The sequence below is a fragment of the Bubalus kerabau genome, chromosome 10, assembly GCF_029407905.1.
Source record: "Bubalus kerabau isolate K-KA32 ecotype Philippines breed swamp buffalo chromosome 10, PCC_UOA_SB_1v2, whole genome shotgun sequence".
NCBI classification, from domain to species: Eukaryota; Metazoa; Chordata; class Mammalia; order Artiodactyla; family Bovidae; genus Bubalus; species Bubalus kerabau.
Window position 1 is genome coordinate 89,740,617 of NC_073633.1, and position 27,948 is coordinate 89,768,564.

Genomic DNA, 27,948 nt, shown 5'->3' on the forward strand with positions numbered 1-27,948 from the left:
CCTCTGTCGTCCCCTTCTCCACCTGCCCTCAATCGTTCTAGTTTCAAAATTTCTCACCACCCCATAAAAGTACTCTGTGCCCATCCATTAATCACTCCCCCATTAACCCTGATCCTCTTCGCTGGTAGCCAGATCGCTGTGTCTCTATGCCATTAACCCTGAGCCTCTTCGCTGGTAGCCGGATCGCTGTGTCTCTATGCCATTAACCCTGATCCTCTTCGCTGGTAGCCGGATCGCTGTGTCTCTGTGCCATTAACCCTGATCCTCTTCGCTGGTAGCCAGATCGCTGTGTCTCTATGCCATTAACCCTGAGCCTCTTCGCTGGTAGCCGGATCGCTGTGTCTCTATGCCATTAACCCTGAGCCTCTTCGCTGGTAGCCGGATCGCTGTGTCTCTGTGCCATTAACCCTGATCCTCTTCGCTGGTAGCCGGATCGCTGTGTCTCTCTGGATTTGCCAGTGCTAAGTACATCCGGTGAAAGGAATAGCGTGCCTCTTGCATCTGGCTGCTTTCACCGAGCAGAATGTTTTTGAGGTTCGTCTAAGTCGTGGCATACATCAGGACTTCACTGCTTTTTATGGCTAAATTGCAGTCAGTCATACGGATGTTCCCAGTTTGTTTATCTGTGTGTCTGTGGATGGATATTTGGGTTGTTTCCACCTTTTGGCTTTAGTGAATAATGATGCTATGAATATTCATGTAGAAGTTTCTGTGTGGGTGTCTGTGTTCAGTTCTCTTGGGTTTATACTTAGAAGTGGAGTTTCTGGGCTGTATGGTAACCGTGTAACTGTTTTGAGGGACTGCCAGGCTGGTTCCCCAGTGTCTCCACCATTCTTTATTCCCACCAGCAGTTGCGTGGGAACTCATCCATCCTCATCCTCATCCTCGCCGACCCTTGTGATCTCGGTCTTTCTAGTTAGAACCACGCTAGTACCTGTGAAGGGGCATCTCCTTGTGGCTCCGGTTTGCGTTTCCTTAATGGCCGATGGTGTTGGGCATCTTTTCACGTGCTTATCGGCCATCCCTGTGTCTTCTTTGGAAAAGTCTTATATTCAAGTTCTTTGCCCATTTAAAAATTGGATTATGTTTTCCTCAATCCAATTAAAAATTTTTGTGTTACCATTTTTTATGTTGTTGGGATCAAACGTCAATGCTCTCTTTACACGCGGCTTTTCTCTTTGCTGAACACTTGACACGGGCGTTTTCTATGTGACGAGAGACTCTTTTGAAACCTGGGAAGGGTGTTGACAAGAACACAAGCCTGCTGCTCTTCACTTCTGCTCTCCTGGGTTTCCCGGGTCCTTCCTGAGCGGTGGGGTGGGAGCAGATGTTGGGGGGGGTGGCCATCCCCCTGTGCCCTTACGCCCCCGCTCCTGCAGAGGTCCCCAGCATGCCGGAAGTGCACACCAGCCCCAGGGACCCCCGGATGTCTTTGGGCCCACGGGAGGCCTCTGCCTCAGGTGAGAAGCTTGGTGAAAGCCCCCAACCCCGGGGGCCCTTGGGATGGACGTTGAGGGTGGGGGGGCAAGTGGTTGTGGAGGAAGGGATGTGGAGAGGAGGGTCTGACATGGACAAAGACAGAGGGTGAGGAGTCAAACAGAGACATCATGGATCTTTTGTTTCCTCCTCTTTCTAGGTTTCAGAGACCAGTGGTGGGCACTCCAGGAGCAGCCCTCAGCACAGGGTAACCCCAGAGGAGACCAGAGCCCACTCCTGTCAGCCCCGGGCCCCGCCCCCTCTCTGCAGCTCTCCTCATACCAGCAGCCTCTGCGGCCGGGCTCGGGGCCCCGCGACTGCAGACTGAGCTCCCACGGGTGCTGCCCTGATGGCCACACTGTGTCCCTTGGGCCACAGTGGCAAGGCTGCCCTGGGGTGGCCTCGTGTCAGCAGAGCAGGTGGGTGCCTCTCGCCCCTCCCCAGGTCAGAGAGGGAAGGTGTGTCTTCTGCGGGGTGTCTGATGGGCAGGCAGGGCAGTGTCTTTGCTCAGAGCAGGTAGGGTGGGTTAGCAGAGCTCAGGAGCGGGACTCCAGGGCTGTTGTGTCTGAGCTGCCCAGTCTGGGCAGAACTGGGGACTTGGCTTCTTTGCGCTGATCTCCCTAACCTGCTGGGTTAGGGAAAAAAGCCCCCCGCTCTCTCTGCAGAGGTCAGCCTGTTGAGATATAGCCTGAGGCTTGGAGAAGGCAAGTAGGGTATGAATTCTAGCTCTGTGATCCAAATCAGGCTCCTGCTCTCTCGGGTTGGAGTGCTAAGGGCCACGATTCTGGAGTCAGCAGCTTGGGGGTGAGTCTCAACTCAGCCAGCAACACAGCTGTGTGACTTGGGGCAAGTTACTTAACCTCTCTGATCCTGCTTTCTCTGCTGAGGATGGGGAACAGTGACAGCCACTGACTGGGGCCACTGTGAGGATGGACCAAATCACGTGGTGCCTGGCCCACAGGGGCTTCGATACATTCCTTCCTTCGCCTTCCTTCCCACCTGCTGGTTGGTGGAGGGGAAGTAAGCCCTGGGCTCCTTTGACCCCTTCTGCTGCCCCACCTCCCAGCTGCCTCCATTCTGTAAAACCTCCCTGGGAACCTGGTGTCTGGGGAGCTCAGGTGACTTTCCACCTTCTTGGTTTTGTGGTGGGATGTGTGAGTTGAGGATCTGTTGATTATTAAGAGTTTAGCTCTGCTTATTGTCTTCATGTTGCCCTCCCTGGCAGCCCCTACGTGGTGAGTGGACGTGGTGGAGACTGGGGTTCGCCAAATGGTTCGCCCTGCACATAAGGGCCCCCCGTCTCTCCACTTGGATCCTTACCTGATCAAGCCCCCTGGCTCAGGGAGCCTCAGAGCTTGGATCCTGGGGTGCTGGAACTCAGGGTCCCTGGTGGGGCAGGGGTCAGGGCTGTGATGTCTTTCCAGGTTCGGGTGCTGCCCTGATGGGGTGACTGTGGCCAAGGGGCCTCATCAGGCGGGCTGCACGAGCTCTTACGGACGCGACAACGCTGGGGGCAGGCCAGGATCGAAAGCAGCGGCCTCCACAGTGAGTGTCTGCTCACCCCAGGGCCACGAGTCCAGCCCGGAAGCCTGCTCAGTGCTGCTGTGACGTGGCCTCATGGCAGCTTTGACCTTGAGGAGGGAGGTCCCTGAAGCTTGCTGGCCTGTCTTGTCCTCTCGAAAGCACAGGTTTCCGTGATGGGCCCTGTCTGAAAGACCCGGGCCCTTCTCCGGGATGTGATCTCCAGGGCTGGGGTTCTGCTCAATGGGGTCATAGTTCTGTCCCTCTCTCTTCCTGCCATCCTCCCCCCAGCAGCCTAGAGTCCTCCTACCAAGAGCCAGACCTCCATATAACTTCCCAATCCTGGGCTCTCTCCCCAGGTCCCCAATGCCCACTGGCCCCAGGCCCAGCAGAATGAGCCCAGCGAGTGCCGGGGCTCCCAGTTCGGCTGCTGCTATGACCACGTGGCCTCTGCAGTGGGTCCTCTGGGGGAAGGCTGTGTGGGCCAGCCTAGCTCTGGTGAGTGGCCGATCCTCCTTGTCCTTATTGGTGGGAAGGCTCTCGTCCCACTCTGCTCACTGCCCCGCCCCCCAGAGCCCCCCGACTTCCTCCTGGCTGGCTTATCACTTGTTTCTTCTACCAATACTTCCTGGCACCTGCCAGTTCCTGGGCTGGAGAATGGTGCTGGATTATCCTGCCCGACAGGTCATCCTCGCCCCTGAGTTTGCACTCGTGGCCGCCTGGCTGCCTGTGGGAGCCGGGAGCGTGGTTGGTGGGGAGTCCACGGAGAAGGAAGACCTGTGCTGCCCCTTGGGGCTCAGCCCCCTCCAGAGGCAGTGGGGGGTGGTCAGGACTGGGATGGATGGGGTGGCCACCCTGCCTGAGATGCGTCTTGGAGGAAGGACCGTGAGGTGGGAGCACATGCCCACGTGGAGCTGCTAAGGACCGTCCCGGGGATGCCGGAAGCCAGGGGGCAGAGTCTGCAGGGAGCTGGGTGGGGGGGCTTTAAGTGGGGGGTCTGGAGGGTCACATCTGAGTGCGGAGAAGGATGGCTAGGCTGGGGGCTGGAGAAGGTTCTGAGCTGCTAAGGGGCCCCAGGAACAAGGGTGGGCCCCCTCCCTGGGCATCTTGGCAGCCTGTGGGGGCTCAGGGCTGGGGGTATTCCTTCTGCATGAAGCACGTCAAGGGTTGGCCCTGGGGCTGCTCTGTGTGCGCTGGGGGCCTGGGTCGGGTGGGGAGGAGCATGAGGGAGCCCGTCCAGGGAGGTCACAGCCCTGATCCTCTGCAGGGCTCCAGCTCTGGGGGTGCAGAACAGGCTGGTTCTGCTGGGGTCCCAGGGCAGTGAGCAGAGTCTGTCCCCAGAGTCAGTCAAGGCCCCGGCATTAGTGTGGATGTGCGCTGAAGCTGGGGAGGGCCTTGCTCCTGAGTCCCGGGCTGCGTTTGCAGCTTCCCTACTGGGTCCCGGTGACCTGCGTGCTTCCTGCCCCCCTCAGTGTACCCCGTGCGGTGCCTGCTGCCCAGTGCCCACGGCTCCTGCACCGACTGGGCTGCCCGCTGGTACTTCGTCCCCTCCGTGGGCCAGTGTAACCGCTTCTGGTATGGCGGCTGCCATGGCAACGCCAACAACTTTGCCTCGGAAGAGGAGTGTGTGAGTGCCTGCCGGGGACCCCAGCCCGGGGCCGGGGCCTCTGGCCAGAGCACCCATGGAGATGGTGGCGGCAGCGGTCCTGGGGGCCAGCAGGAGGCTAGCCAGCATGGGCCGGGGCCCGTGGTCCAGAGAGGACCCTTGCCGTCTGGTGGCCTCCGGTGGCAAGACCAAGAGCCTGGGCCGGGGGTGACGGACCACAGACAGGCCTTTGGAGAGGGGCCCTGGGGCCAGGAGACTGGGCCCAGTCCCCCTGGACTGAGCGGAGATGCAGGACGACCAGCGCCTCCTTCCCGTGGCTCCTCCTACAGGTGAGGCCCCCCCTTCCCTAGGTGGGATGGGGATAGGGATGCAGGCAGGCCAGAGGCTGAGCCTTTTAGGGCTAAAACCCTGAAATCAGCTGGGCCTCCTTCCACCTTTCACCTGGAGTCTTCCAGCTGGAGGGCTTTGCTACCATCATTCCACAGGTGGGGAACCTCAGGCTTTGGAGACATGAGGCTTGCCCAGGGTCGGGTGGATGGTGGTGCCTGAATTTTCCAGCAGATCTTGCGGGTATGGTCCAGGGCCTGTCTAGTTGAAGCTTCAGAGCTTCATGACCTCTGGCAAGTCATCCAGCTTCCCGGAGCCTCAGTTTCTCAACCTGTAAGATGGTGATATGATCTCACAGGTTTAGTGTGGATCCCGGTCCTTGTCACTCTTTGTGTCATATTAATGAGAACTGGGAAGATTAAAAACAAAACTCTGAATTCCCGAGGGATCCGGCGTGCGTTTGGTTGCCCAGCTGCTTCTCTCCCACGCTGTCCATCCTGGGGCCCTGTGCCTAATCTGTGCTCATTTTTTTTTGCCTGTGCTAGTGTGGGGTTTTCTCTCTCTGCAGCGAGCAGGGTTTCCTCTCTGGTTCTGGGTCACGGGCTCTGGGCGTGCGGGCTTCAGTAGCTGTGGCTCAGGGACTTAGTTCCCCTTTGGCATGCGGGTTTCTCAGATCAGGGATTGAGCCTATGTCTCCTGCACTGGGAGGTGCTTCCTAGCCACGGGACCACCAGGGAGGTCCGTGTTCTGTGCTCTTACGGGAACAAGCTGAGGGCACAATGCCTGTGGGTATTTTGGGGGTGGGGAGGGGAGATTTTTGATTCCCCAGACATCTGGAGAGTGGCTTCCATGAGAAGTACCTCTGGTACCCATGACGGGGTACCATGCTTGCTGTGGGGACGCCCTGATGAAGGGACAGTCCCTGATGCTGGCCCTCACGTGACTCTCTGTCCCACCTTCCCAGGATCACTCTGGCGGGCTCAGAGCCCTCTGTGGTGCAGGCAGCCCTGGGGCAGTTGGTGCGGCTCTTTTGCTCGGAGGACGGCTCCCCGGACCCCTACTCCAGGTGGCAGAAAGACGGGCGGCCCGTCTCCTCTGACAGGTGGGTGCAGCCAGCCCACTTCCCTGCCTAGCCCCTCCGATTCCCGGGGATGGGAGGGTGAGAGAGCAGGGGCCAGGCCCCTCCAGTGGGAGCCAGGCTCACTGTTGCCTCAGAACACAGTGCTCAAGCCCCCTCCCCGCCCTTAGGCACCAGCTGCAGTCCGATGGCTCCCTGGTCATCGGCCCCCTGAGGGCGGAGGACGCGGGCACCTACAGCTGTGGTGGGCCCGGGCCAGACCGTCCCTCTCAGCAGGTCCAGCTCCGCGTCACAGGTCTCATCCCCACCCCACCTAACCCACCCTTGGGTTCTTCTGGGCCCCAGGGTGGGGGTACCAGCCAGGGCGCCCCCACACTGGGGGACTAGGGCGGGAAGCGGGCCGCGGCATCCTGGCGGCTGGGCACCGGCGCTGCAGGTCGCCTGGGGCGGATGTCTTGCCCTGTGTGGCCCTCACTTCTCGTTGGTCCCCCGCCAGCCTCATGGGCACCGTTCTTCCACCCGCTTCTCCCCACAGCTCACTCCTTGCTTCTGGCCTCACAATAGGGGGTGACGTGGCCATGCCTTCTGAGGCTGAACCGAGGCACTTCCCTGAGACCAGGGACCCAGCCCAGGACCACAGTCTTCGGGACCCCAGTCGCGGGGCCCCCGCCACTGCCTCGCACCCGTGGCCCCTGACCAGGTGTGGTGTTCAGCGCTGTCTGCCGGCCGCCTGGGCCACCACGGGTCGGGGTCGGGGAGGGCTCGGTGGGTGAGAGGAGGGCGAGTGGACAGTCCCAGGCCGCCGTGTGCTGTGACCGGGCTTGCCGGCCGCCTGCTCAGGGCTCTGGGAGGGGAGGGCGAACGTGGCTCCCGGTGCCTGGCCTCTGAAGCGGGGATGGGGAGTCCTGCCCACCACCGCGAGCACTGGGGAGCGGAGCCCATCCTGGCCCCCGGCCTCAGGAGCTAGAGGGCTGAGCCGGCCTTGAAGAAGGGAGTTTACAGAGCGGGTGCAGAGGGCTGGAGGGGCCCACGTCAGGGACCGGTGCAGGGTGGGCAGGACGCAGAAATTCTGGGTGGCAGAGGTGAGAAAGGCGGAGCTGGATTTGAGCCTGGGTCCCAGATACTTGTCGATGTCTCCCAACCAGAACAAAGAGCTGAGGCTGGAGAGCGGAATCTGGTCAGGGTTGTGGGGAGAAGGGGCCCATGAGGCCGGGTAGGGGTCCCGTGCCCAGGCATGGTCGGGAGGAGGCAGCGGCGAGGAGCCCCCTCACAGCTGAGTGATGCTTGCTCTGCAGGGTGCGTCTGGACCGGAGCCAGCCCGGGGTGCTGGACGCCCAGCCGGGCCAGCGGGTCCGGCTGACCTGTCGTGCTGAGGGCTTCCCGCCCCCGACTATCGAGTGGCAGAGAGATGGGCAGCCTCTCTCCTCCTCCAGGTTTGTTCAGCTCCCCTCCCCTGTCCTGCCTCTGGGCCCGCCCCGTCTGGGCAGATGCCGTCCCCTGGTCAGACCTGAGCGCGACCCCAGGGCCTCTTGAGAGACGGGGTTGCTGGGCAGAGGGCTCCTTGGGCAGACCACGCTGGGATCTCTGGGCCTTTCCAGAGTGTGGCTAGCGGACAATCGTAAGAAGCCAGCCAATAGGTGACGGCCTGTTGGGAGGAAGTGGAGGCAGACACCCTTCTGGCTGTAATCATAAGAGCAAACATATATGGGCCCTGTGCTGAGGCTTAATCTCTTTCACGTGACGTGCAGAAGAGCTAAAGGGGTGCTGTTTTATCCGCATGACGCACAGAAGCTTAACACCACCCAGCTCCTAAGTGACTGAACTAGGGCCGAGCCTAATAAACGAGTGTAGGAAAAAAACCTCGAAACCCAAACCAGAATTATTTTGTATCCGAAAACTTGCAATGATCTGCTTGTTGCCAGGTTTTAAAGTCAGGCGTCGTTAAGTAAACGAGAGTGCCAGCAGCTGGAGGGTGGTCAGACCCCGCTGACCGGCAGGGCCCACTCAGCCTCTCACCAGGGGACAGGAGGCCCTGACCCCCCTCCCACCCACTGGGAGCCTTGGGATGGAGCCACCTGACTGTGCTTGGCCTCCCCAGACACCAGATGCAGTCCGACGGCTCCCTGGTCATCAGCCGCGTGGCTGTGGAGGATGGAGGCTTCTACACGTGTGTCGCGTTCAACGGGCATGACCGGGACCAGCGCTGGGTCCAGCTCCGAGTGCTGGGTGAGGCGCAGCCTGAGTGGGCGGGTGCGTGTGGCCAGTGGCCTCTGGGGTCAGGAGGGGCACCGCGGGCATGCCGTGGCTGACAGTGCCCCCTCCTTGGGCCCAGGGGAGCTGACTATCACAGGGCTGCCCTCTACAATGGAGGTGCCGGAAGGGGACACGGCCAGGCTGCTGTGTGTGGTGGCAGGAGAAAGCGTGAACATCCGATGGTCCAGGTGAGGCTCTGTTCCTGGCCCTCAGGCCCTCACCCTGAGCTCCACAGCCCAAACTGGGGGCGGGGGGGTCCACCTTTGTGCAGAACATTGCTGCCACCTGCACCCCTCCCCCTCATGTCTGCTCCCGGCTCCTGGCCTGGTGCCAGGGGAAGGGGCTACAGCGCCTGCCTCCCTTAATGGGGAAGCCCCGCCAGGACCACTCTCTGCTCTGCTGGTCGGGCTACACACCAGAGCTTCTCAGGCTCGGCACTGTCGACGTTTTGGGCTGATGGTTTTAGTTGTCGGGGTGCACTGGGGGATGTTTAGCCGTGTCCAGCCTCGGGGTGCCTGTAGTACTCCCTCCCACGTCATGGCCACAGAAAGTCTCCAGGTGTTGCCAGATGTCCCCTGGGTGGCGGATGCTCTGCTAGGTTGAGAAACACTGGGCTCCACTCAGCTCTGGGGGCTTTGGGTGGTCTTTTACCCCAAGTCTGCTGGGCTTTTATTCATTCAGCAAACAGTTTGATGCCCCCTTCCTCCTTGCAGTATGTCAGGACGAGGCTAGGCACTCGGGATCCTGGGGTAATCTGAGCCCCCCCGACACTCCAGGGGGGAAATAGCCCAGTGTCCCCAGGCTCGGAGGAGGTTTGCCCTGAGTGCGTCTGGGTCAGTGGGTGGCTCTGGAGGGAGCCTTAGACAGCCTCCTCCCCAGCCCTGGGAGAACCAGCTCAGCACCCTCCAGAGCCTGGAGGTTCTCCCAGCATCCTCTCCCCTCCAGGAACGGGCTGCCGGTGCGGGCCGACGGCCACCGCGTGCACCAGTCCCCAGACGGCACGCTGCTGATCCACAACCTGCGGGCCAGGGACGAGGGCTCCTACACGTGCAGTGCCTACCGTGGAAGCCAGGCCGTCAGCCGCAGCACCGAGGTGAAGGTGGTCCCACCGGGTAAGGAAGGGCCACCCCAGGCAGCTGCTTGTCTTCGGGAGCTGGCCATGTGCAGCTGGATGCGGAGGGCACGGGCTCTGCAGCCGGAGGGGCTCTGCCAGTTCCTGGTTGTGTGACTTGGGGCGGGCCAGTCGTCACATGGCCCGAAACAGCCCTGGGAGGGAACCGCCAGGGCCCAGCTGTGCTGGTTGGCCTGGACGGTCACGGCTGTTGGGGCCATAGCACCTCACCAGGACCACACAGGGCCTCGGGCCTGGCTGCCTCCTATCTGCCAGGCTGAGCCCGGAACTGGCCAGGTTAGAGGTTGCAGTCTGGTAGAAATGTTGCTTAGTGAGCGGGACTGACCGTGGGCTTCCAGTTTATGAAGACAGGGACTGGAACCCAGCCAGGGCCCGGCGCAGGGCCTGGCATCACTGGGTGCTCAGGCTGAGTGTTTGTGTGTGTGAAGGTGGTACCTTGGTGAAGGCACCATCCTGCAGGGGCCGCTTTTCACCTCAGTCGTGCCCAGCAGATAGATCTCTTGTCCACATACTTACCAAACTTATAAGACTTGAGACAGGCCAGAGTGCAGATTTAAGTGAGAGAGATTGCTGTCAGGGGGCCCCCACATAGGCATGTCTGTGATTAGGTAGAGATGTGTCTGCATGGGAAGCCAAAGTAGAACCAGAAACTCAATTGACGCTGAAGTTTGGTGGTGCTCCTAATGATGCGTGGTCACCAAGATGAAATGGTGTGATGGGACTGCCTCGGGGACGGCACACTTATGGCCTCAGTCTGGCCGTCTTTCTTCTGCCCCGTTAGATGAGTGTTGGTAATCTGAGACACTTTCTTTGGGGGAGGAGGGCACCTCTTAAGGAGAAGCTATCTTCCTCTCTGTGTTGTTCCGTCAGTTAAGCTGCATGTATCTGCCGTCACCCATTTAAGCTTTTGGTGGCATTTCACTGCTTGAGGCTGCCTCACTGCCCTGTTCATGGTTTGGCGGCATGCTGGACTGCAGTGTTAGTAAGGGGGAAGGGCCTTGAGCTGGTTCCACTCTGGGGACAGCTTGCAAGCTTGCTTTCTCTTTTTTTCTTTATTGGCGTATAATTGCTTTGCAATGTTGTGCTAGTTTCTGCTGTACAACAAAGTGCTCTCAAGCTTTTTACCTAAAGGTTTAAGGTGAGAAACAGAAAATACTGTAAGGTTAAAACATGGGGAGTGGGGCTCACTCATTTGGAATGGGAATGCCCGTTACGTGCTGCTTATTTTAGCCATGGTTACTATGTGCTTCAGTTGCTATCTCATTAACTCCAAATGAGAGAGCAGACACGGAGAGCTTATGTAACCATTTGCCCCAAGTCCCCTGGCTGGAAGGGGCAGAGCCACGATGGTGCCCAGCCTGTACCATCACGCCTGGCACCTGCTCACCTCTGCCTGTGATGAGTCCAGGAGCTAGGACAGCTGAGATTAAGTTGATAACGAAAGAGACGATTGTTAAAAATAAGCATAAACGGCTTGTTCTTTATGTGAATGTAGGTGGTTCGCGCTCTTGCCACACTGATGAGCCAGCCTTCACAAAGCCGTCGGCTGCTCACGTGTTGTCTACTAGTTGTATGTGGGGGGAGGGCGTGGAGGGGGCCTTCTGCAGCCCCGTGAGGTGACTTTGGGGAGCTGCTGTCAGGCCTAAGCCAAGCTGAGCCCTGAGAGCCCCTCCCAGAAAGAAAAGGGAGGTTAACTAGACAAAGCGACTTCAGTCCGAAGACAAAGCAACAGAATGAAAGTCCCACGGTGATTTATAAGTTATGGACGCGACGAGCAGGTTCAGAGGGGAGGCGCCCGGCGCTTTGCGCTCAGTGTTGCATCAGCGCCACTGCTCATAGCCTGTCCTCCCGTCACTGGCCTGACGGGCTCTGCTGTCTCTGGGGGAAGTGGGAACAACTGGAAAGCTGGGGAGCTAAGTGACTGAGCTGGGGCTACTGAAGGCACAGAACGCTTAAGTGGGAGGAAACCAGCAGTGAGAGAGAGACCGCTTTTGCCAACTCAAAACTGTGCTTGGGGCTGACCCTGCTCTCCTTGTCCAGAGGCCACGGGCATATATTCATGCGGCTCTTCAGGTCTCAGTCAGAGCAGGGGGTTAACTTCCAGAGATGTTTAATCAGCTGGAGAGTCAATATCTGGGGGTCTGCGATGGGCTGTGCACTGGGGCGAGCGGTGGGGGTGGGGGAGAGCTACAAAAGGGTAACAGGAGGCCCACTGCATGCCGAAGTGGGGCCCAGGGCAGTGCAGACCGTGTGCCCTCAGCTGGACACACACGTGTTACCGGGATACAGTGACCGGCATCTTTGGGAACCTGGCGGTTACAGTGCTGCTCTCCTTTAGGGAAATGACAGGGCAGGTGAGTTTCCAGCCACACGGAGCTTTCTCACCACCCTCTCCCCACCGGTGTCTCGCAGTGCTGGCCGCCCACCCCCGGGACCCCAGCAGGGACTGTGTCGACCAGCCGGAGCTGGCCAACTGTGACCTGATCCTGCAGGCCCGGCTCTGCGGCAACGAGTACTACTCCAGCTTTTGCTGCGCCAGCTGCTCCCGTGTCCAGCTGCCCACGCAGCCCGTCTGGCAGCAGAGACACAGCTCATAGCACTGGGAGAAGGCTCTCAGTCTCCCCTCTCTGGCTGAGGAGGGAGTTCTCCTCTGCAGACACTGGCCTGGTCAGAGCCGCCCCCTGCCGTGGAGTGCCAGCAGCAGCAGTCCCAGCGGTATCGGCTTCTCTGGCTTCACCGGTGCCTGCTGGGTTGTCAAGAAGTGGCCACTTGTTTGCAATAAGGACACCTTTCACTTGACAGTTTCTCTCTATAATTTGTTATACAGGATCAGCTCACTGTGTTCTTAAAGCCAGCTACCAGGGTTCTCACTTTGCTGAAAGCTGGGTGGGGAGGTGTGTCCTATCTGATTGGGGAAGGTAACTAACTCCTGGTGTGTATGTTAGGGAAACATTCTTTGCTAGAACTAGGTCCCATCTGGGGTCCAGATATGGTTCATCACTCCAGTCTCTCAAGTCCTTCCTAGCACAAAGTTGGTGAAAGCCCTCAGCAAAGTGGGAGATAATGAAAACTAAAAACCAGGCTATTGTAAAACACAGTACCAACAGGATAGGGGGACCAGTGGAAGGGAGGGCGATGTTAAGAAAGGGAAGAGGGAAGTGGTTTCAGAGGTAGGTCATTCCTCCTTTCTCAGCCTCATAAGGCCTTGATGCTAAGAGGCCTGGTTTCAATGAGCTTCCAAGTCCCTTTCCACTTTAACCTTCTCCCAATCCCCCAAAGGACGGGCTGGGCCTAGTAACAGAGGTCTTTCTGGGGCACAGGAAAAACCAGCATTACTGGGACAGGTGATTTCTATTACCAACACTCTAGCTGGAAAAGAAACAATTGCTTCATGGGTGAGTGATACTTCTTGGTCTACCTCTCATTCAGCAACAGAAACATGGGCCAGGACAGAGGTCTTTTTTTCTTTCCAGTTTTAAAAACCATTGAGGTGCATCCCCTTCCATGTACCGTGGCTGGTTTGGCTATAGAAATTGGAAGGTAAGGACTACTTTCTTGGACTCCACTGTTCTCTAGTTAAATCACTATTTGTCAAATTGGTGGCATACTCCAGACCTTAGCTAGCTCTTGGAACTAGTCACAGAGTGGTGGGGTATGGTGAGAGTAAAACTCAGTCTAGACCAGTGGTTCTCACACTGGGAGCTTTTTCAAGAAATGAAGCTGGGGGTCTACTGCCCGGAGATTTTAATTGGTCTGGAGTAGGGGCTGGATATGAGGGTTTTTAAAAGCTCCCAGATGACTCGCATGTATATCCACGGTTCAGAGTCACTGCTGCAGCCCAAATTCTCAGAATGTGAGTCTTGTTAAAATGCAAATTCTGACAACTAGGTCTGGGCTGGGGCAGAGGTTCTGTGTCTCTACACAACTGCCAGGTTCAAGTCTGCACTTGGAGCAGCAAGAATCTGACATCAGAGATGTGCTTAGGAACGACCGGAGGCTTGAGTATGAGTACAGATAGGAACTTTAAGAGAATACTAGCTCCAGTGAAAGCTTTTTCTAGCCATCAAACTACAGATCTGCAGCAGCAGCAGAATGCAGAGAGGACAAGACCACAAGGAACTAAAACTCATTTGCTAACAGAGAAAAGCGCAAAGAACAGCTCTTCATGGCAAAAGCTTCTACCACGAACATTTATTTTTGTTAAAGCAGATTATAAATTCTCATCAGTACAAATATATATATAACTTACATTTGATTGTAAGGCAAACATTCGAAAGTAAAAATGAGATGGGATCTTACGTTGTTACCAGAGGTCAAGTGGCTACAACTGACAACAGGATGTTCGGCTCACAAGAAGAGGGATGGATACACACACGCACACACACATAACACACACACGCAGTGCTAACAAGACTAGGACCTCCATCCCCACAAAACTCGTGGGAACAAAAAAGGACAAAACAAAACCCACCAAGACCTACATGACAAACCAACACGGTAACCCGCGTTCCCGTCTCATGGATATGATTACATCATTGTCACCTTAGTGTTAAAGGATTAACAGAAGGAAATGCAGCAGTACAGAAAAGAAAAGACGTTCTCTATTTAGACTGAACCCATTAAAATAATGACATTAGAATTTTTCATCACAGGTGTAAAACCAGGACAATACTGCTTGCTCTTTATTTAAAACTACTACCTGGCTGACCGTACTGGTCATAAGCGTGATTGTTGTTGCAGTGTGCTTCTTACAGTAAATGACACCAAGTGAGCTAGGGATCCCACCTGCAACTTCCAGCCCTTCCTCTTTTTTACTTCAATAGGCATCAATGATAAATCAATCTTATGTACAATTTCTTACAGCTAACCCTTTTACCTTTGGCAAGATTACTTACAACTCATACAACTTTTTAATAGTGAGAACTATTTAAAATATTCTAAATGCATAAAAATAAAGATTTTGGCTTTTTGATATATATATTTATAATATTTATTCTTACTCAAAATGGAAGCTCAACTTTACCCCTAAAATACAGCTCTGCTGGGCAGCTCCTGACGGGCCCTGCTGGGAATTCCAGCAGCACAGCCTGCCTCTCGTCCCCAGTCCCGGCACAGGCCACCCTGTTCTCGATCTTTAAGGCGGCCAGTGCTGAGAGCAGGTAGGTGAAAGGCCTGAAAAACTAAGGGAGATCGTTTTGCTTCCCGTTGTGTTTTATATTCCAGTAAATGTGCTTTGAATACAGATTCCTGTTCAGATACTTCTGCCTGTCGCCAGAGACTGGTAAGTGGCTGAGGGAGGCGGGGCAGAAGATGACAGCTCCTTGACTTTCTTAGTCTAACTGCAAAACAGCTCTTCCCTAGGAATGGGTCTCTCCACTTTTTCAATCACCCCCATCCACATTAGCTATGCCTGGACATGCCCTTGGGGACCTTTGGGATTACTGAAAAGCATACTGGTTGGGAATGCAAAGTTCCCTTTGCTCCTCTGACCTCCACCCCGCCCCCCCCTCCCCCCGCCCGGGCCTAAGTACAGACAAAATACATAAGCCATAAGGACTGCTTAAAGTTCGATTTCAAAAGTCTTCTGTAAATCACTGGAGAAAGGATTGGTGGGGGAGGGGTTAGTACGCTGCTTGGACTTGCTTTCCAAGGCTGCCCACTGGGCCTCGAAGGGATCCACCGTGCAGGTGCCTGCAGGAGCCTCAGTCTGCTTGTCTCCTGAGGCCAACCTGCTGTCGTCTACGCCATTGAGAGCTGCAGAACCGTTGAGGTGCTGAGCAGGAGGCTTAAAGAAGGGACTGGTAGTAGCACTGCTTGTCTCGTACTGTGGGAATGTCTGCTGCTTGACCAGGCTGGGAGACTGATGGGGCTGGGCAGCCTGTGGGTGGCCTGCAGTGCCAAACACGTTGGCAACCATCTGGGAGGGAGTGATGCCCACCACGGGCACGTTAGAGGCTGGATAGGTCATCCCGTTAGCCACAGGATAGGACTGGGCAGCGACAAAGGCTGGCTGCAGGGGTGGGACCACGCCCACTGGCATGGGCTGTGAGGTGAGGAATGCATTTCCTTGGAAAGGTGGCACTGGCTGGGAGATGGCAGTGGGTGGGGGCGGCTGGAGGACCGGCTGCAGAGGGGCAGCTGAGGCCTGGGGCTGCTGAGCCCGGACGCTCTTGGACACCTCCTCCAACCAGCGGTCGGCCTCGGAGGGAGTGCGTCTGTGACCAGCCTGGAAGAGACCTGGAGAGACAGCACCGGAAGACTGACCCCACTCAGTCCCTGGAAGCAACAAGAGGGAGAGAGGGAAGAATCAGGATCTTCAGGGGCTTTTTTCTTCACCTGATAATCTCGGTTATTTGAATGATCGTAATGTGGAACAAGCTCCCCCAGGGGGATGGTCTGTGGTTTTGGTAGGTGGGAGGAAAGTCTATTACCAGCTGAGGAGGTTTCCTGGCAGGACAGGGAGAACCCAGGAGATCTCAGCCGTGTGTCTGTGGTCTACCTCAGCCATGCCGGGAAGCTGCCCGAGATGGCTCAACTGCACAAAACTGAAGCTGCTGGCTGGCATCAGAACCCTTCCCCCACTGGTGTGGCTCATCTATGGTCCAGAAACCAGCTTGCACACACTCTAAAGAGCTGAGGTGATTCACCTTCTGCTCTAACAGAATGAGAAGAAAATAACCAGGGACTTGCTGCCAGCCTTCCAGACACATGTCTTCCTGGTGAAGTGCCTTTTTGTAGCCTTTTTTGTAGGCCTGCTGTTGTAGGGGGCAGGCATATCCACAATCTAGATCCAGACACAGGCTCTTGCGAGGGAGGGCCTGGGAACCTGTGTCTTATGAAAGCTCTGTGGGTGGCTCTAGGGTCCTAAGAACTATCAATCTTACCTCTAAGAGCTCCTCTTTGACACCATCCTTCCTTAATAGTTTATTTCCAAAAGGGATCCCACTTTTCCTAAAAGGACTCCTTCCTGGTTCCCACTAAGGTAAATGGCTGATTTTCACACCAAGGTCACTTATCTGATCCCAGAATCCTCTCCACCATGTGTGGTCACCTTACCCGAATGTGTGGCTGCAATTCCCTTGTTAGCAGCATCAGGGGCATAGGCCCAAGGGTTGGTTTCACGCACAGGCATTGCTACGGGTGCTAGAGCAGTAGGGGCTGGCTTAGCAGCAAGCACATGGAAGGCTGAGTCAGTGCCATTAGCTACAATGGGAGCAGACAACATTGATGGAGTTAATTCATGCAGGGTGTACAGGTGACCCCTTGGAGCTGGGTCAGTCAGGCCAATATGCAATACTGGTGGAAAGATAAGACAGAAAAGTTGGTGTGGGATACCCATGCCATCTGCAATGAATACACAAACGTTCTGGCAAAGACTGAATCAGAGGCTGTAATTAAAATGGGTGTACTGATAAATGACTTTTAGAAAAACATGTTTATGGGGAAAGAGGTAATAAAAACTAGAAAAACAATTTCAAATTAAGTTAAAAAGAACTGCTGTGTATTACAAGTAGCAAAAATCTATTCTAGACATAGCTTAGCCTTTGGCATAATGATAAAGTATCATCTATCACAATTTCAAAAGATCAGATTATGCCAACAATGGTTAATACAATCATCCTTATTATGTGTGAGGCACTACTCGAATAGTGCTTTAGTGCGCATCATCTCAAGCTCCTCTATCCATGGGATTTTCCAGGCAAGAGTACTGGAGTGGGTTGCCATTGCCTTCTCTGATCATCTCAATAAATTCTCTCAAAAACCCCATATTAGTTGAGAAATCAAAGTTGGTACGTGTTTTCATTTGCTTAATTTATAATTTGCTACAGAATTAATTTAATCTTTTTACAAGATTTTTTTCCCCTTCAGTAATGTTTATAATGTCTTAAGGCACTTTCTGTTTTTTCTTGTCTCCCTTTAATAAAATCCAGTCCTTGCTCCTTTACTCCAGATGGCTATCCCATCAGTTTCTACTCCTTCGCCCAGCTCTCTATACTTGGTATAGAGCAGACAAGCAGGCACCTTCTCCTGCCTTACACCATAATCCTTCTCTCTTTAGGACTTGGCAACTATGCTTATGGCATTGGTGCTATTGACCCAGGGCTTGCCTAAAAGACTAGCTTACCCAAAAACTGCAAGTCCTCTAAAGGCAGGAAAAGGACTATATTCTATTTATAGTTTTGTATACCCACTACCCTGTAAATAGGCACAAAGTCAGCTGAATGTAACAGGAACTATATTCAGAAAGACTTGGGTTTACATCCTGGCTGTGTAATTTGGGCAATTTACTTAATCTTTCTGAGCCTAATTTTCCTTATCTGTGATGCCTATCTCAAAGGACTATTGTGAGGATTAAATGAGGAAAATGCATGAGTCCTTACCATGATGTACATGGCAGACATGGTGCTAAGTGCCCAATAAATAGTACCTATTACTGTTGGCAGTATAAATATCTGTTAGATGAAATGAAAAGCCACCTGATGCATATGAATATTAAGGTTTTGTTTTGTTTTTAAAGACACTCCCTCCTAGAGGACAAGCATGTTACAGCTTTTCAACAGGTGCAGGCAAAAAAAGTGCACAGCAAAACTTCTTCTGAGCTCTCTCCCAAAAGAAATGAAGAAAGATCAATTATATAAGCTCAAATTCTAACATCTGTAATTTAAGTTATACAGGCTCTTTGTTGACCTTTGAGTCAATCAGTTCAGTTCAGTCACTCAGTCGTGTCTGACTCATTGCGACCCCATGAATCGCAGCACGCCAGGCCTCCCTGTCCATCACCAACTCCCGGAGTTCATTCAAACACATGTCCATCGAGTCAGTGATGCCATCCAGCCATCTCATCCTCTGTCGTCCCCCTGTCCTCCTGCCCCCAATCCCTGCCACCATCAGGGTCTTTTCCAATGAGTCAACTCTTCGCATGAGGTGGCCAAAGTATTCAAATTTCAGCTTTAGCATCAATCCTTCCAATGAACACCCAGGACTGATCTCCTTTAGGATGGACTGTGGACTTCCTTGCAGTCCAAAGGACTCTCAAGAGTCTTCTTCAACACCACAGTTCAAAAGCATCAATTCTTCGGCACTCAGCTTTCTTCACAGTCCAACTCTCACATCCATACATGACCACTGGAAAAACCATAGCCTTGACTAGACGGACCTTTGTTGGCAAAGTAATGTTTCTGCTTTTGAATATGCTATCTAGGTTGGTCATAACTTTCCTTCCAAGGAGTAAACATCTTTTAAATTCATGGCTGCAATCACCATCTGCAGTGATTTTTGAGTCAATACTATTAATTCAGTATCTCTGAAAACAACTTTTACTAATTCTTCAATGCTACAAAGACTAGTTTTAGGATACTTGTTATAGAAGATGAAATGAACTGAAGAGCCAAGAGAAGTGCCTTTTTCTTTATGGGACTCTTGTGAAAGGGCAAAGACCAGGTGAGCCCAGTCTTGGCACCACTGTTACTTTGGGCCTGACTGTTCTCTGTTGTGAGATGGCTACTGTGTACATGGAAGGATGTTTACGGGCCTCCCTGGCCTCCACTGGGATGTCAGTAGTAACCACCCCCTGCCACACCACAAAACCCAAACATCTCCAGACAATGGATGCTAAATTTTTCCCAAGGGGGCAAAACCACCCCAGCTTTCTTTACTGTGGTAAAGAAAGCATGAAGCTAGAACCAACTCTGATGACTGCTGTTTCTGGAGAACTGGTTGGGTGCTTTGTCTCTTAACAGTTAAGTAGCAAATAAAGCAGTGGGTTGGGACTACTGATGCTCCTGACAGGATGGCGTGAAAGGAGGGCAGGCACATGCAAAATGCAGACAATCTCAGGAAACAGGAGGGAACAAAGCACAAAGACACTGTCGCACAGGGAAATGCAACGAACCTGAGTCAGTATCAAACAGGGAAACGCAGTGGGTCTGACCAGGTCTTGGGAAGCACAGGATGCCAACTTACACTAGCGATCAGTGTCGTGAAAGTATTAGTTTCAAAGAAAATCGCAGGCTAAGTGAGCACCAACCTTGAAAGGCGGGAGACTGTGGTGCCACCACCGTCACTGGTTTGGTCATTGGGGCGGATGAGAAGGGATCCTCAGAGGGTGTGCTGAAGGCACTGGTGATCTGTGAGCACAGGGAGCTGATGCTCTCTGCTTCGCCGTCTACCTCTGGCACTGCAAGACAGACAGAAGATGGCTCCAGACAGAAAAATGGAACAAGTCTGGAACAGAACGGTGTCATGTGAGATGGCATTTTACACTGCCTCTGTTATTTGTGGAAGAAAAAGACTCAACTGTCAGGTGGGGCTATAAAAGCAACTTCAAGACACTTACCACTATTCACTGGCTTTTTACATGAGAAGGTACAGAATGCTAACAATTCCTGCACTAAGGTCTACCTTCCTCCCTTGCAAATCCCCAGATTTCTGTATTTCCTCTCCTGGTGACACTGTTGAAAACACGCTGCTCTCTTTTTGTGCCAGTGAAATTTTTCTAGAAGACACATGCAACCTGTTTGTCTTCCAACCAGGTCCCCAAGCTGGTGATGTGAGTTAAGTTCTAGAGGCCCTCAGTGACTCTTTTGAGAAAAATGGGTTAAAGTCAGGGGCACCAGTGGGCACTCAGTCCTTTTCTCTGTCATAAACTACGACAGTGTGATCACTGTCATTTTTCTCCAAAGTGTTAACATGAAAACGTGAACTGAGGTCTAGGACTCTAGAGGCTTTGTTCTTAATATTGACTCTGGAATACTTCTGTGTCATGGAGGAAGCTCATTATATGTGTTGAAGCTCTGTCTGCTCAAATGTGAAAAGAGAATAGTGGTTTTGTTTCCCACCTGCTCCAGAGGGAAATTGAAAATGAGGTACTTGAAGCATCTGGAGTTTTGGTTTTTATTGGAGTTGAGAGGTGGGTAAGACCCTCAGTAATGATCTAGTTTAACTGTTCTTTAGGTCAAGTTTTATCCATCCAAGAACCTGAATCTCGGTGCTTTTGCGCCACCAGCAATGAGAGTGGCCTACTGAGACACAGCTTCCTCCGATTCCGTTACAGCGCTGGCTCGACATGCCTGAGAGCAGAGTGAAACAGGGCCTATAAAAGCACTGACCGGATCCGACACCTGAGCTCCGGATCTTATGATGAGGATAGAGCTAGTGGGGTTGGCTCAGCTGTACAGAGGCCACACAAAGGCCTGTGTGACAGCTCTGAAAGGTAATGAATATGTGTGAAATCCCACTGTCTCTGATGAACAACAGATCTTAGATTTATACAGGAGACCCGTTTAGAGTTTCCTACCTATGGAGCCAACCAGCCACAAGGACAAAGAGAACTTATCTATTTCTTCTGGTACATCTGACAGTGGTGCTATTTAACTGGATGTGTTTCCAAAGCCTTTTAAATTAATTCCCTGCTGGGTCCCAAATGGCAGAATAAGAAGGGAAACTTGAGACCCTTGATGTCTGAAAGCAGGTACACTTTCATCAGGACAAATCACAAACCGTGTAACTCAGACTAGGAATTCCCATCATGGCTCTGTTAACCTATTGCTGAAAAGAAATGAACAACTCCCATCTCTCTCCATGAACCTCCATTTTCTGCCAATGGGAAATGATACAAGATATACACAGCCACCAAACAGCCTCAGAAGAGGGGTAGATAGTTTGATGGGATCAGGGACTCCACTGGAGGTGACGTGACACTTCAGTACCTGAGCCCTTGGGAGTTGGGGATGCCATGTTACCTGTGTGTTTTATGGGGAAATCAGTCTTCCTCTGCATAGTGGAAGGCAACTCATTGATGCGCAGGGACAGTTGGCGTTTAAAGGGTGACATCTTCTGGCTAAGAGCAGGAAATCCTCGGAAAGAGCCTTGGCGAGCAAGTTGTTCAATTGGTGCATGCCGGCGTGGGATGGCGTGAGGATTGTTCATCTCCAGAGAGGCAGTGGCATCCAGAGTGGGAGAGGTGGGAGAGGATGGGGAGGTGGCAATGTTGCCAGGGGCCACTGACGAACCAACAGCTGTCTTATCTGTATCAGCTCAAGAAAGTAGGAGAACGAGGACCTTAGGGCAATGTCTTCAAATGATTTGAGCTCACACCACTGAGGAACCCCAAAAACCTCCTAGGTCATTTTACCCATCTATTTCCCTATGTATCTCAAAAGACAGGTTAGAAGCAGGGCTCAGATCTCCTGTTTTTCAGATAAATAAAAGGTTTAATAATCTACTACATGTCACATGGTATATCTACTATTCCCATGTAGTAATTAAAACACTGAACAAAACTAAACAAAACAAAAAACCCCAGTACCTACGAACTCTTAATGTGAGGTCTTTTAAAGAACAATGGTGCACTGTTTGCAATGTCTGTTTGCTTTCTGGCTGGTGGGGGGACAGAGGACTTTAGAAGTGGCAGAGTCAGAAGGGTCTAAACAAACTTAAGTTTGATTAGATGTTAAGTCATAAAGCAGGCATGGACAACAGGCTCTCTTGAATAAAAGCATACAAAAGTAAATTTTAAATTGGAGCAAACAAATACAAGACTGTTTCCATGTGAATACCTGCTATAACACACTCTCATTGTGGTCAATCTCTACTTCCCCCCCACTCCCCACAATCCTCTGCAGATGCTAGGACTCAAGCATTTTGGCAGTTGCTGTAGTAGCAAAAAGTATTATTTGGTGGTATCTAAGAATATGCTTCCGGTCTGAAAATTACTGAAGCACATTAAATAACAGATATACACATTCATTTGTCTAATTAAAATAGCACTGTGTTTTTTTTATTCTTTGGTATCCTGGCACAAATGTTGATAAGAAATGAAAAAATCATAATCAATACTTTAATTTCAAATAAAAACATATATTCTTTTTTTTGGATTAAAAATTAAAAGCTGTTTGGGTATTAGATTAATGAGTGCATGCTAAGTCGCTTCAGTCATGTCCGACTCTTTGTGACCCCATGGATTGTAGCCCGCCAAACTCCTCTGTCCATGGGATTCTCCAGGCAAGAATACTGGAGTGGGTTGCCATGCCCTCCTCCAGGGGATCTTCCTAACCCAGGGATGAACCCAAGTCTCTTAAATCTCCTGCATTGGGAGGCGGGTTCTTTACCACTAGTGCCACCTGGGAAGCTGATGTTACCTAAAATGGCAGGTTTAGAATTAAAAGAATATAGTAAAAAATTAGCAGAATTATATTAATGTATATTTAAACCAAACTTTTTAATTTAAAAATACTCCTTGTTTTGGGTTTCAGCCTAAGTTATACACAAGAATGCAAAGCATTTTTTCCCTAAGCCCTATCACTCAGTTCTAAAATACACTGGCCTCAACTTCAGACAACAGCCTCCTGAGTGACTTGAATGTTTGGACAGGCATTTTTGCTATGCTGCCAAGTGTACCTTAAAAAAACTCACTTTCTGCAAAACCACACACTAAAATTAATGGGGTTATGGAAAAATAGTGAGGGGCCAGCTTCTCAAAAATCTGTGGCCTTTTTTTCATGAAAGCACTGAACAGTCATAATCTAATAGAGTATCACTGAGATATCTCTGCCTGCATTTCCACCTGGCATCACCATCTGTGGGTCCTTTGCAGCCTAAACCTGGGACTTGCACTTCCTTCAAGATGTAGGTCCTTGATAGGATTTGCTTTTCATAGAGATCAGATGCATCAGAATTTAAAAAAAAAAAAAAAATCTGTTCCAGGATATAGGTTTTCCCAATTTTGCTTTTAAATGTCTTTGCAACTTGTTAAACTGCACTCTCAGCTTCCCCAGGTAGTTCAAATTAATGGACAGAGTAAATACTTTGAAGCCACTAAACAAGCCACTCTGTAAAGATTTTCAGCTTTGTTCTTAAGGTCTTCATATATTGCTGAGTTCTCTATGCCCCTGACAGCTTCCAAATATTAACCTGTTGGGAAAAGCTGTTTTAAATAAACACACATTGTAGTAGAACAAATTGTACCTTTCTTGGCATCTTGGATTTGTTTCATAATCTCCTCTCTTTCTGCTTGCTCAGTGGCTGTGGTGACACGGAATGATCCTTCTCTCGTGAAAGTGGTCCGACTGGCATCAAAAGTAGCAGTCACTCCACATTCCTTCTCCCGCTTCTGCTTACGTTCTAAACAGGCTGCAAAGGCACAGCCTACAGCATGGCTCAGTCTTTCACCCTGTGCATAACAGAAGGTTTAAAAAACGTTTTTACAGTTATGGTGTCAACAACTACAAATTAGCTGGACCACAAATAAGTCTGTTTTCACACAGGCAAAATGTTAGTAACTCCAGCTTATTAGATTTTAGTGTATTAATACGCCAAATTAATCTAAATGAATAATACCTTACGTCATGCTATGACCCTCTACTGCAGTAGGCACCGGGTAAAGTGGCCATCGGTAGCCTGGGCCCTGTCAGCAGCCACCGACACTTTCTTATTAGTCATAGGTTCCTCTGTCACTTGTGTCGGCTCTGGCCATCAGCTGAGAAGACACTGCTCAAAGTTCCAGGCCCTAAGTATTGATGCCCAAACCTCTACTTGCCATGCAGGGGAATAATAGGAATATTTACCACGCATTTCTAAGCAACAACTGGAAAGACAGGGCATTTTTCAGAGCTTAAATTTTCTGCCAACATGTCTAGGAACAAAAGGCACAGACTTAAAACCTCAGATAAATACAACTCCAGCGATGAGAAGGAATCAGGCACAGGAAAGCTGAGCCTTCTCAGTCTCCCTTTGTGAATGCTCTTCTCTTGCCCTGTTTGGGCCCTCAGTGCTTACAGGCTCTCTCCCATACCGCCCCTATTTTTTTTCAACTCTCTCAAACCCCAACTCTACTTCCAAATCACACAGAGGCAAAAATAAAACCATGTTTTCAGCTACATTTATTAAACAGATAAACCTGAATTTTTGGTGTGTGGAAGGAGAGGAAGGTTTGTAACTAAATATTGTTTTAAAGAAACACTGGATTATCTAGAGTAAATTTAATAAATTCAATGGATTCTTTTTTTTTTTTTTAATCAGGGTTATCTGTATTTTAAACACTATCCCTAACTGTGGAATAAAAGGGTTAGAGGTGATACAATAACTGCTGGCATCTTTTAACAGTGAGGAGAGATATCTGAGAACAGGGAACCTTTTGTGGAGTTTCCAAGATCATACCATGTAAGCAGCTGCTCCTACATATGGCTCCGAGTACGTAATTTCACTGCATTTTATATGCCAATATCAGATACCATAAGGAGAGGTAAACGTCTGAGACACTTTTGTCCCTAGGATTTCACATGATGGTAAACTGTAAAGTCTCATTTACAGACTGACAGACTCATTCTTTGTGAATCCACATGAGTTTCATGTAACTACTTAGCAGGATGATAAATGGGTAGGCATGGAAGCATGCAATAGGAGAGAGAGCAGAAAGAATTTTAGAACCCATCTGCATTTGAGCACAGCTCTAGTACAAGGACAGAGCTATAGGCCAAAGAAGCTTACTATTTCTGCTCGGCCTTATGGCAGAAGTTCCTGAAGACAGACTTGCCCTCAAGCTCCATCCCAGACTCACTGAGTAAAAAACTCTGGGGTGGGGCCCAGCCATCTAATTTAATGAGCTCTCCAGCTGATTCTGATACAGAAGAACCACTGTTTGATACCAGTCAAACAGCCTGAGGACTATGATTTGACAACAGAATGGTTTTAAAATATAGCAAAACTCTTTGGATTTTACAAGTGTAGCGATAGCAAAATACACTGCTTTGTGACTTACGGTCTGAGAGACAGAGGAAGAAAGTGTAGTTTAGTTACTTCAACCCATTTTCAAAGCACTTGTGTCAAATCGAGGAGGAGCAGCTTTAACAATATCAGACACCATTTTGAGGCAGTTAGCATGAGCCAGGTCCTATGCTAAGAGTGCTTACACTTGTTACCTAATTTAGTCTTCACAGCTGTTATCTCCATCTTATACAAGTGGATACCAAGACTTAGAAAATGTTACATAACCTGCTCAAATCCCATGGCTAGTAAGAACCAGAAACACGACTGGAACCCATATCTGATTCGGAGCCTGAGTCCCTAATACTTGTTTTTACAACTGCTTTTTAAAAAGCTTCTGGTCAATATTAGAATAGACCATGACTTCCCTCCCAGGCTAAACCTTGGCAAGAATTCACTGAGTTGTAGCCTTTATGAATAGCTACCCTGCCTTACTCTGTCTGGACTTTTAAAAACTCAGAAATTACATACTCAATGCTATACTATAATTAAATAATTAAGATCATCAAACCTAAGAGACTCGTTTTTCATATCAGAATTATGGGTAATTTAGATGAAAGATGACAAATTTGATTATTCTCTACTTTTAAACAAAACCAAAAACTTGTACCATGTAACAATTTCTAGCACAGCTCACTGTACCATAATTTAGTATTTCTATTTTTTTAATTAAAAATATACTCCAAACTCAGTTCTTGTGGTAGAGTCTTTTTGCAAATGAATTCGTAAGCACCCTTCAAATACCAATATCTTCTACCCAGACAAATTAGCAAATACATGTAAGGATCTTGAAAACAGTTCTAATCATGAACAGTTTTCTATAAAGCTTAGCAGCCACCATTCTCAGAGCACTTTTACTTTCCTTTAATGATCTTGGATCTCAGCCAACCATCCTGTTCTGTGAGTGGTGGGGTTACATCAAGAGTGTGAACTGCTTGAATAAAAGAGGTGAAAGCGGGCTCGTTTAGGCGCTTACAAGTTCTGTAACAGCATATACTTGTTAAAAATGTAGTGGAAACTGGCTGAGCCAACCGGGAAGAAGCTTGATGACTGTGGCTAGTCATGATGCAATTCAGGCTACTGGACTCACCGTGTCCTTGACGGCCATGAAGCAGTGACAGATCCAGCGCCGAGTTGTGCCATCACGACATATGTAAGAGAAGGCCCTATCAAAGTTCCTATCTGGGGCACAGAAAGAAACTTTTTCTATTGTCTGGTCAACTATGAGGTCCTAGAAAAAGGGAAACACAAAGGAACAGTGGACTTGAGAGGTCAATCAAGTTTCTCAGAAGAAACACAGGATGTTCATTTCACAACACAGAATCCCTACATCTAATGCATCAGGGCTGCGGAAAAGCGTATCTGAGCCAGAAGTTGGAATACTAAGGATCTGACCTAGAAGAGATCCTCAGAGGCACTCTCCACAGATGTTTCTTTCCCTCACCTCATATTCATGTTCTATAATACACATGCTTGCTGATTCTAGTTTTATGATGGTAAATTCCATGTTCAATTTTACAGTATACGTCAAACAATAATCCAATCCCCATATAAATTACATTCAATAACATAATTTCCAGAACAATTTTATGTATTTATTAACTTACTTATTTAATCTTGAATACCACTGAATGGCACAGTATATATATAATGTAAACATCACACAAAATTTTTTTTTTAAATACTGAGGCTCTTTGGCGCTTCTGTGTGATATTCCAATGGCCTAAAATCCCTAGATGCTGAGGTGGTGGCCGGAAGTGCTGTAGCACACAAACAAAATGACTTTTATAAAGCATGAGAATTCCTGTTGCTCCACAAACAAACTTGCCAATTGTTTAAAAGTTCTGCAATTCTGTTGGCTCATTCTAATTTTATTTTGCATAACCTTGATTACTATGCAATTCCTCTTCAGTATCTCTTGCTATGCAGGAGTTACTGATACAGTTTAAGCGGGAGCCCTTTATCGATCATTCGCATTTTTGCAACATTTCTTCTCTGCCCATGATGGGTACCACGGTAACAAGTCATCCATTCCTATTACTCACTGTGGGGAGAATTAATTAATTCCAGTGCTATAAGTAACCACCAGGGGGCAACATCACTTTCTAGTAATAACTATTGTGTACAGCAATTAAAGATATAGCCTCCACATACAACAAATTTCATCCAAAGCACGAATGAAAACTATACAAGTTCTTAAAAACAAGCTAATTAAAATAATAGTTGTTTCCAACTGTAATGTACATTTAAGACCACCAGTTCTCTTAAAAAAAACAGTCAAAAGAATTAAAATGTAGCTAAATTAAATCACTTAAAGTATAATAGGTAAGCTACGCATGAAAACTGTTCTTTGCCTGCTAGGCTTTCTTCTCCTTCAGGTGACATCTGAGTTTTTGTTTTTTTTTTTAAACTGCCTTCTGTTAAAATTTCTCTAGATTTTAGGTCTCTTAGAAAGTTTTAATTAATGATTAAATGTATGTGTATAAGTAACACCTTATGCTGTCTAAGGGCAGAGTCTATGTCTATTCTTATTTAGGTACTTATCATTTTTTTCTAATGCAAAGTGCTATGTATATTTAAGAAATTGTGTGGACTCTTAAATAAATGTTAACTCACATGAGCAATTTACTAGTCCTTAAGATTTCACTTAAATTGAGTCTTCAGTTAAATAGTAGGTTAATGAGTTCAAATATAACTTGCTAAAAATAGTGTTTTATTAAGGAACAAGAAGAAACTTTAGATGTGGTCTATTCTTTTTTTTTAAACAGTGGCAAAATGCCTATAATATTTTAC

The 27,948-nt window shown here is 50.1% G+C and overlaps 2 protein-coding genes across 17 annotated transcripts in view; one reads left to right on the forward strand and one right to left on the reverse strand.

Moving 5' to 3' along the window:
• The window catches only part of PAPLN (papilin, proteoglycan like sulfated glycoprotein), a 36,580-nt gene extending 23,159 nt beyond the window's left edge, over positions 1 to 13,421 (forward strand). For 2 of the 3 annotated variants that reach the window (XM_055538579.1, XM_055538577.1), the window contains exons 15-27: positions 1,380 to 1,460; positions 1,637 to 1,895; positions 2,901 to 3,021; positions 3,357 to 3,495; positions 4,470 to 4,932; positions 5,895 to 6,032; positions 6,179 to 6,303; positions 6,573 to 6,708; positions 7,304 to 7,441; positions 8,107 to 8,234; positions 8,341 to 8,449; positions 9,207 to 9,373; positions 11,806 to 13,421. In XM_055538579.1, coding sequence (XP_055394554.1) covers positions 1,380 to 1,460; positions 1,637 to 1,895; positions 2,901 to 3,021; positions 3,357 to 3,495; positions 4,470 to 4,932; positions 5,895 to 6,032; positions 6,179 to 6,303; positions 6,573 to 6,708; positions 7,304 to 7,441; positions 8,107 to 8,234; positions 8,341 to 8,449; positions 9,207 to 9,373; positions 11,806 to 11,990 — 2,189 coding nt within the window. In that variant the 3' untranslated portion in view covers positions 11,991 to 13,421. Of the gene's footprint in view, positions 1 to 1,379; positions 1,461 to 1,636; positions 1,896 to 2,900; positions 3,022 to 3,356; positions 3,496 to 4,469; positions 4,933 to 5,894; positions 6,033 to 6,178; positions 6,304 to 6,572; positions 6,709 to 7,303; positions 7,442 to 8,106; positions 8,235 to 8,340; positions 8,450 to 9,206; positions 9,374 to 11,731 lie in introns of all 3 variants that reach the window. The other variant, XM_055538580.1, reaches the window with a different exon arrangement.
• Positions 13,422 to 13,569: 148 nt separating this feature from the next.
• Positions 13,570 to 27,948, reverse strand: part of NUMB (NUMB endocytic adaptor protein) — a 163,712-nt gene continuing 149,333 nt past the window's right edge. For 12 of the 14 annotated variants that reach the window (XM_055538586.1, XM_055538582.1, XM_055538592.1 and 9 more), the window contains 6 exons: positions 26,246 to 26,386; positions 23,359 to 23,563; positions 21,135 to 21,428; positions 19,421 to 19,570; positions 16,450 to 16,596; positions 13,570 to 15,669 (listed from right to left, as the gene is read on the reverse strand). In XM_055538586.1, coding sequence (XP_055394561.1) covers positions 14,954 to 15,669; positions 16,450 to 16,596; positions 19,421 to 19,570; positions 21,135 to 21,428; positions 23,359 to 23,563; positions 26,246 to 26,386 — 1,653 coding nt within the window. In that variant the 3' untranslated portion in view covers positions 13,570 to 14,953. The remainder of the gene's footprint in view (positions 15,670 to 16,449; positions 16,597 to 19,420; positions 19,571 to 21,134; positions 21,429 to 23,358; positions 23,564 to 26,245; positions 26,387 to 27,948) is intronic. The other 2 variants (XM_055538595.1, XM_055538593.1) reach the window with 1 other exon arrangement.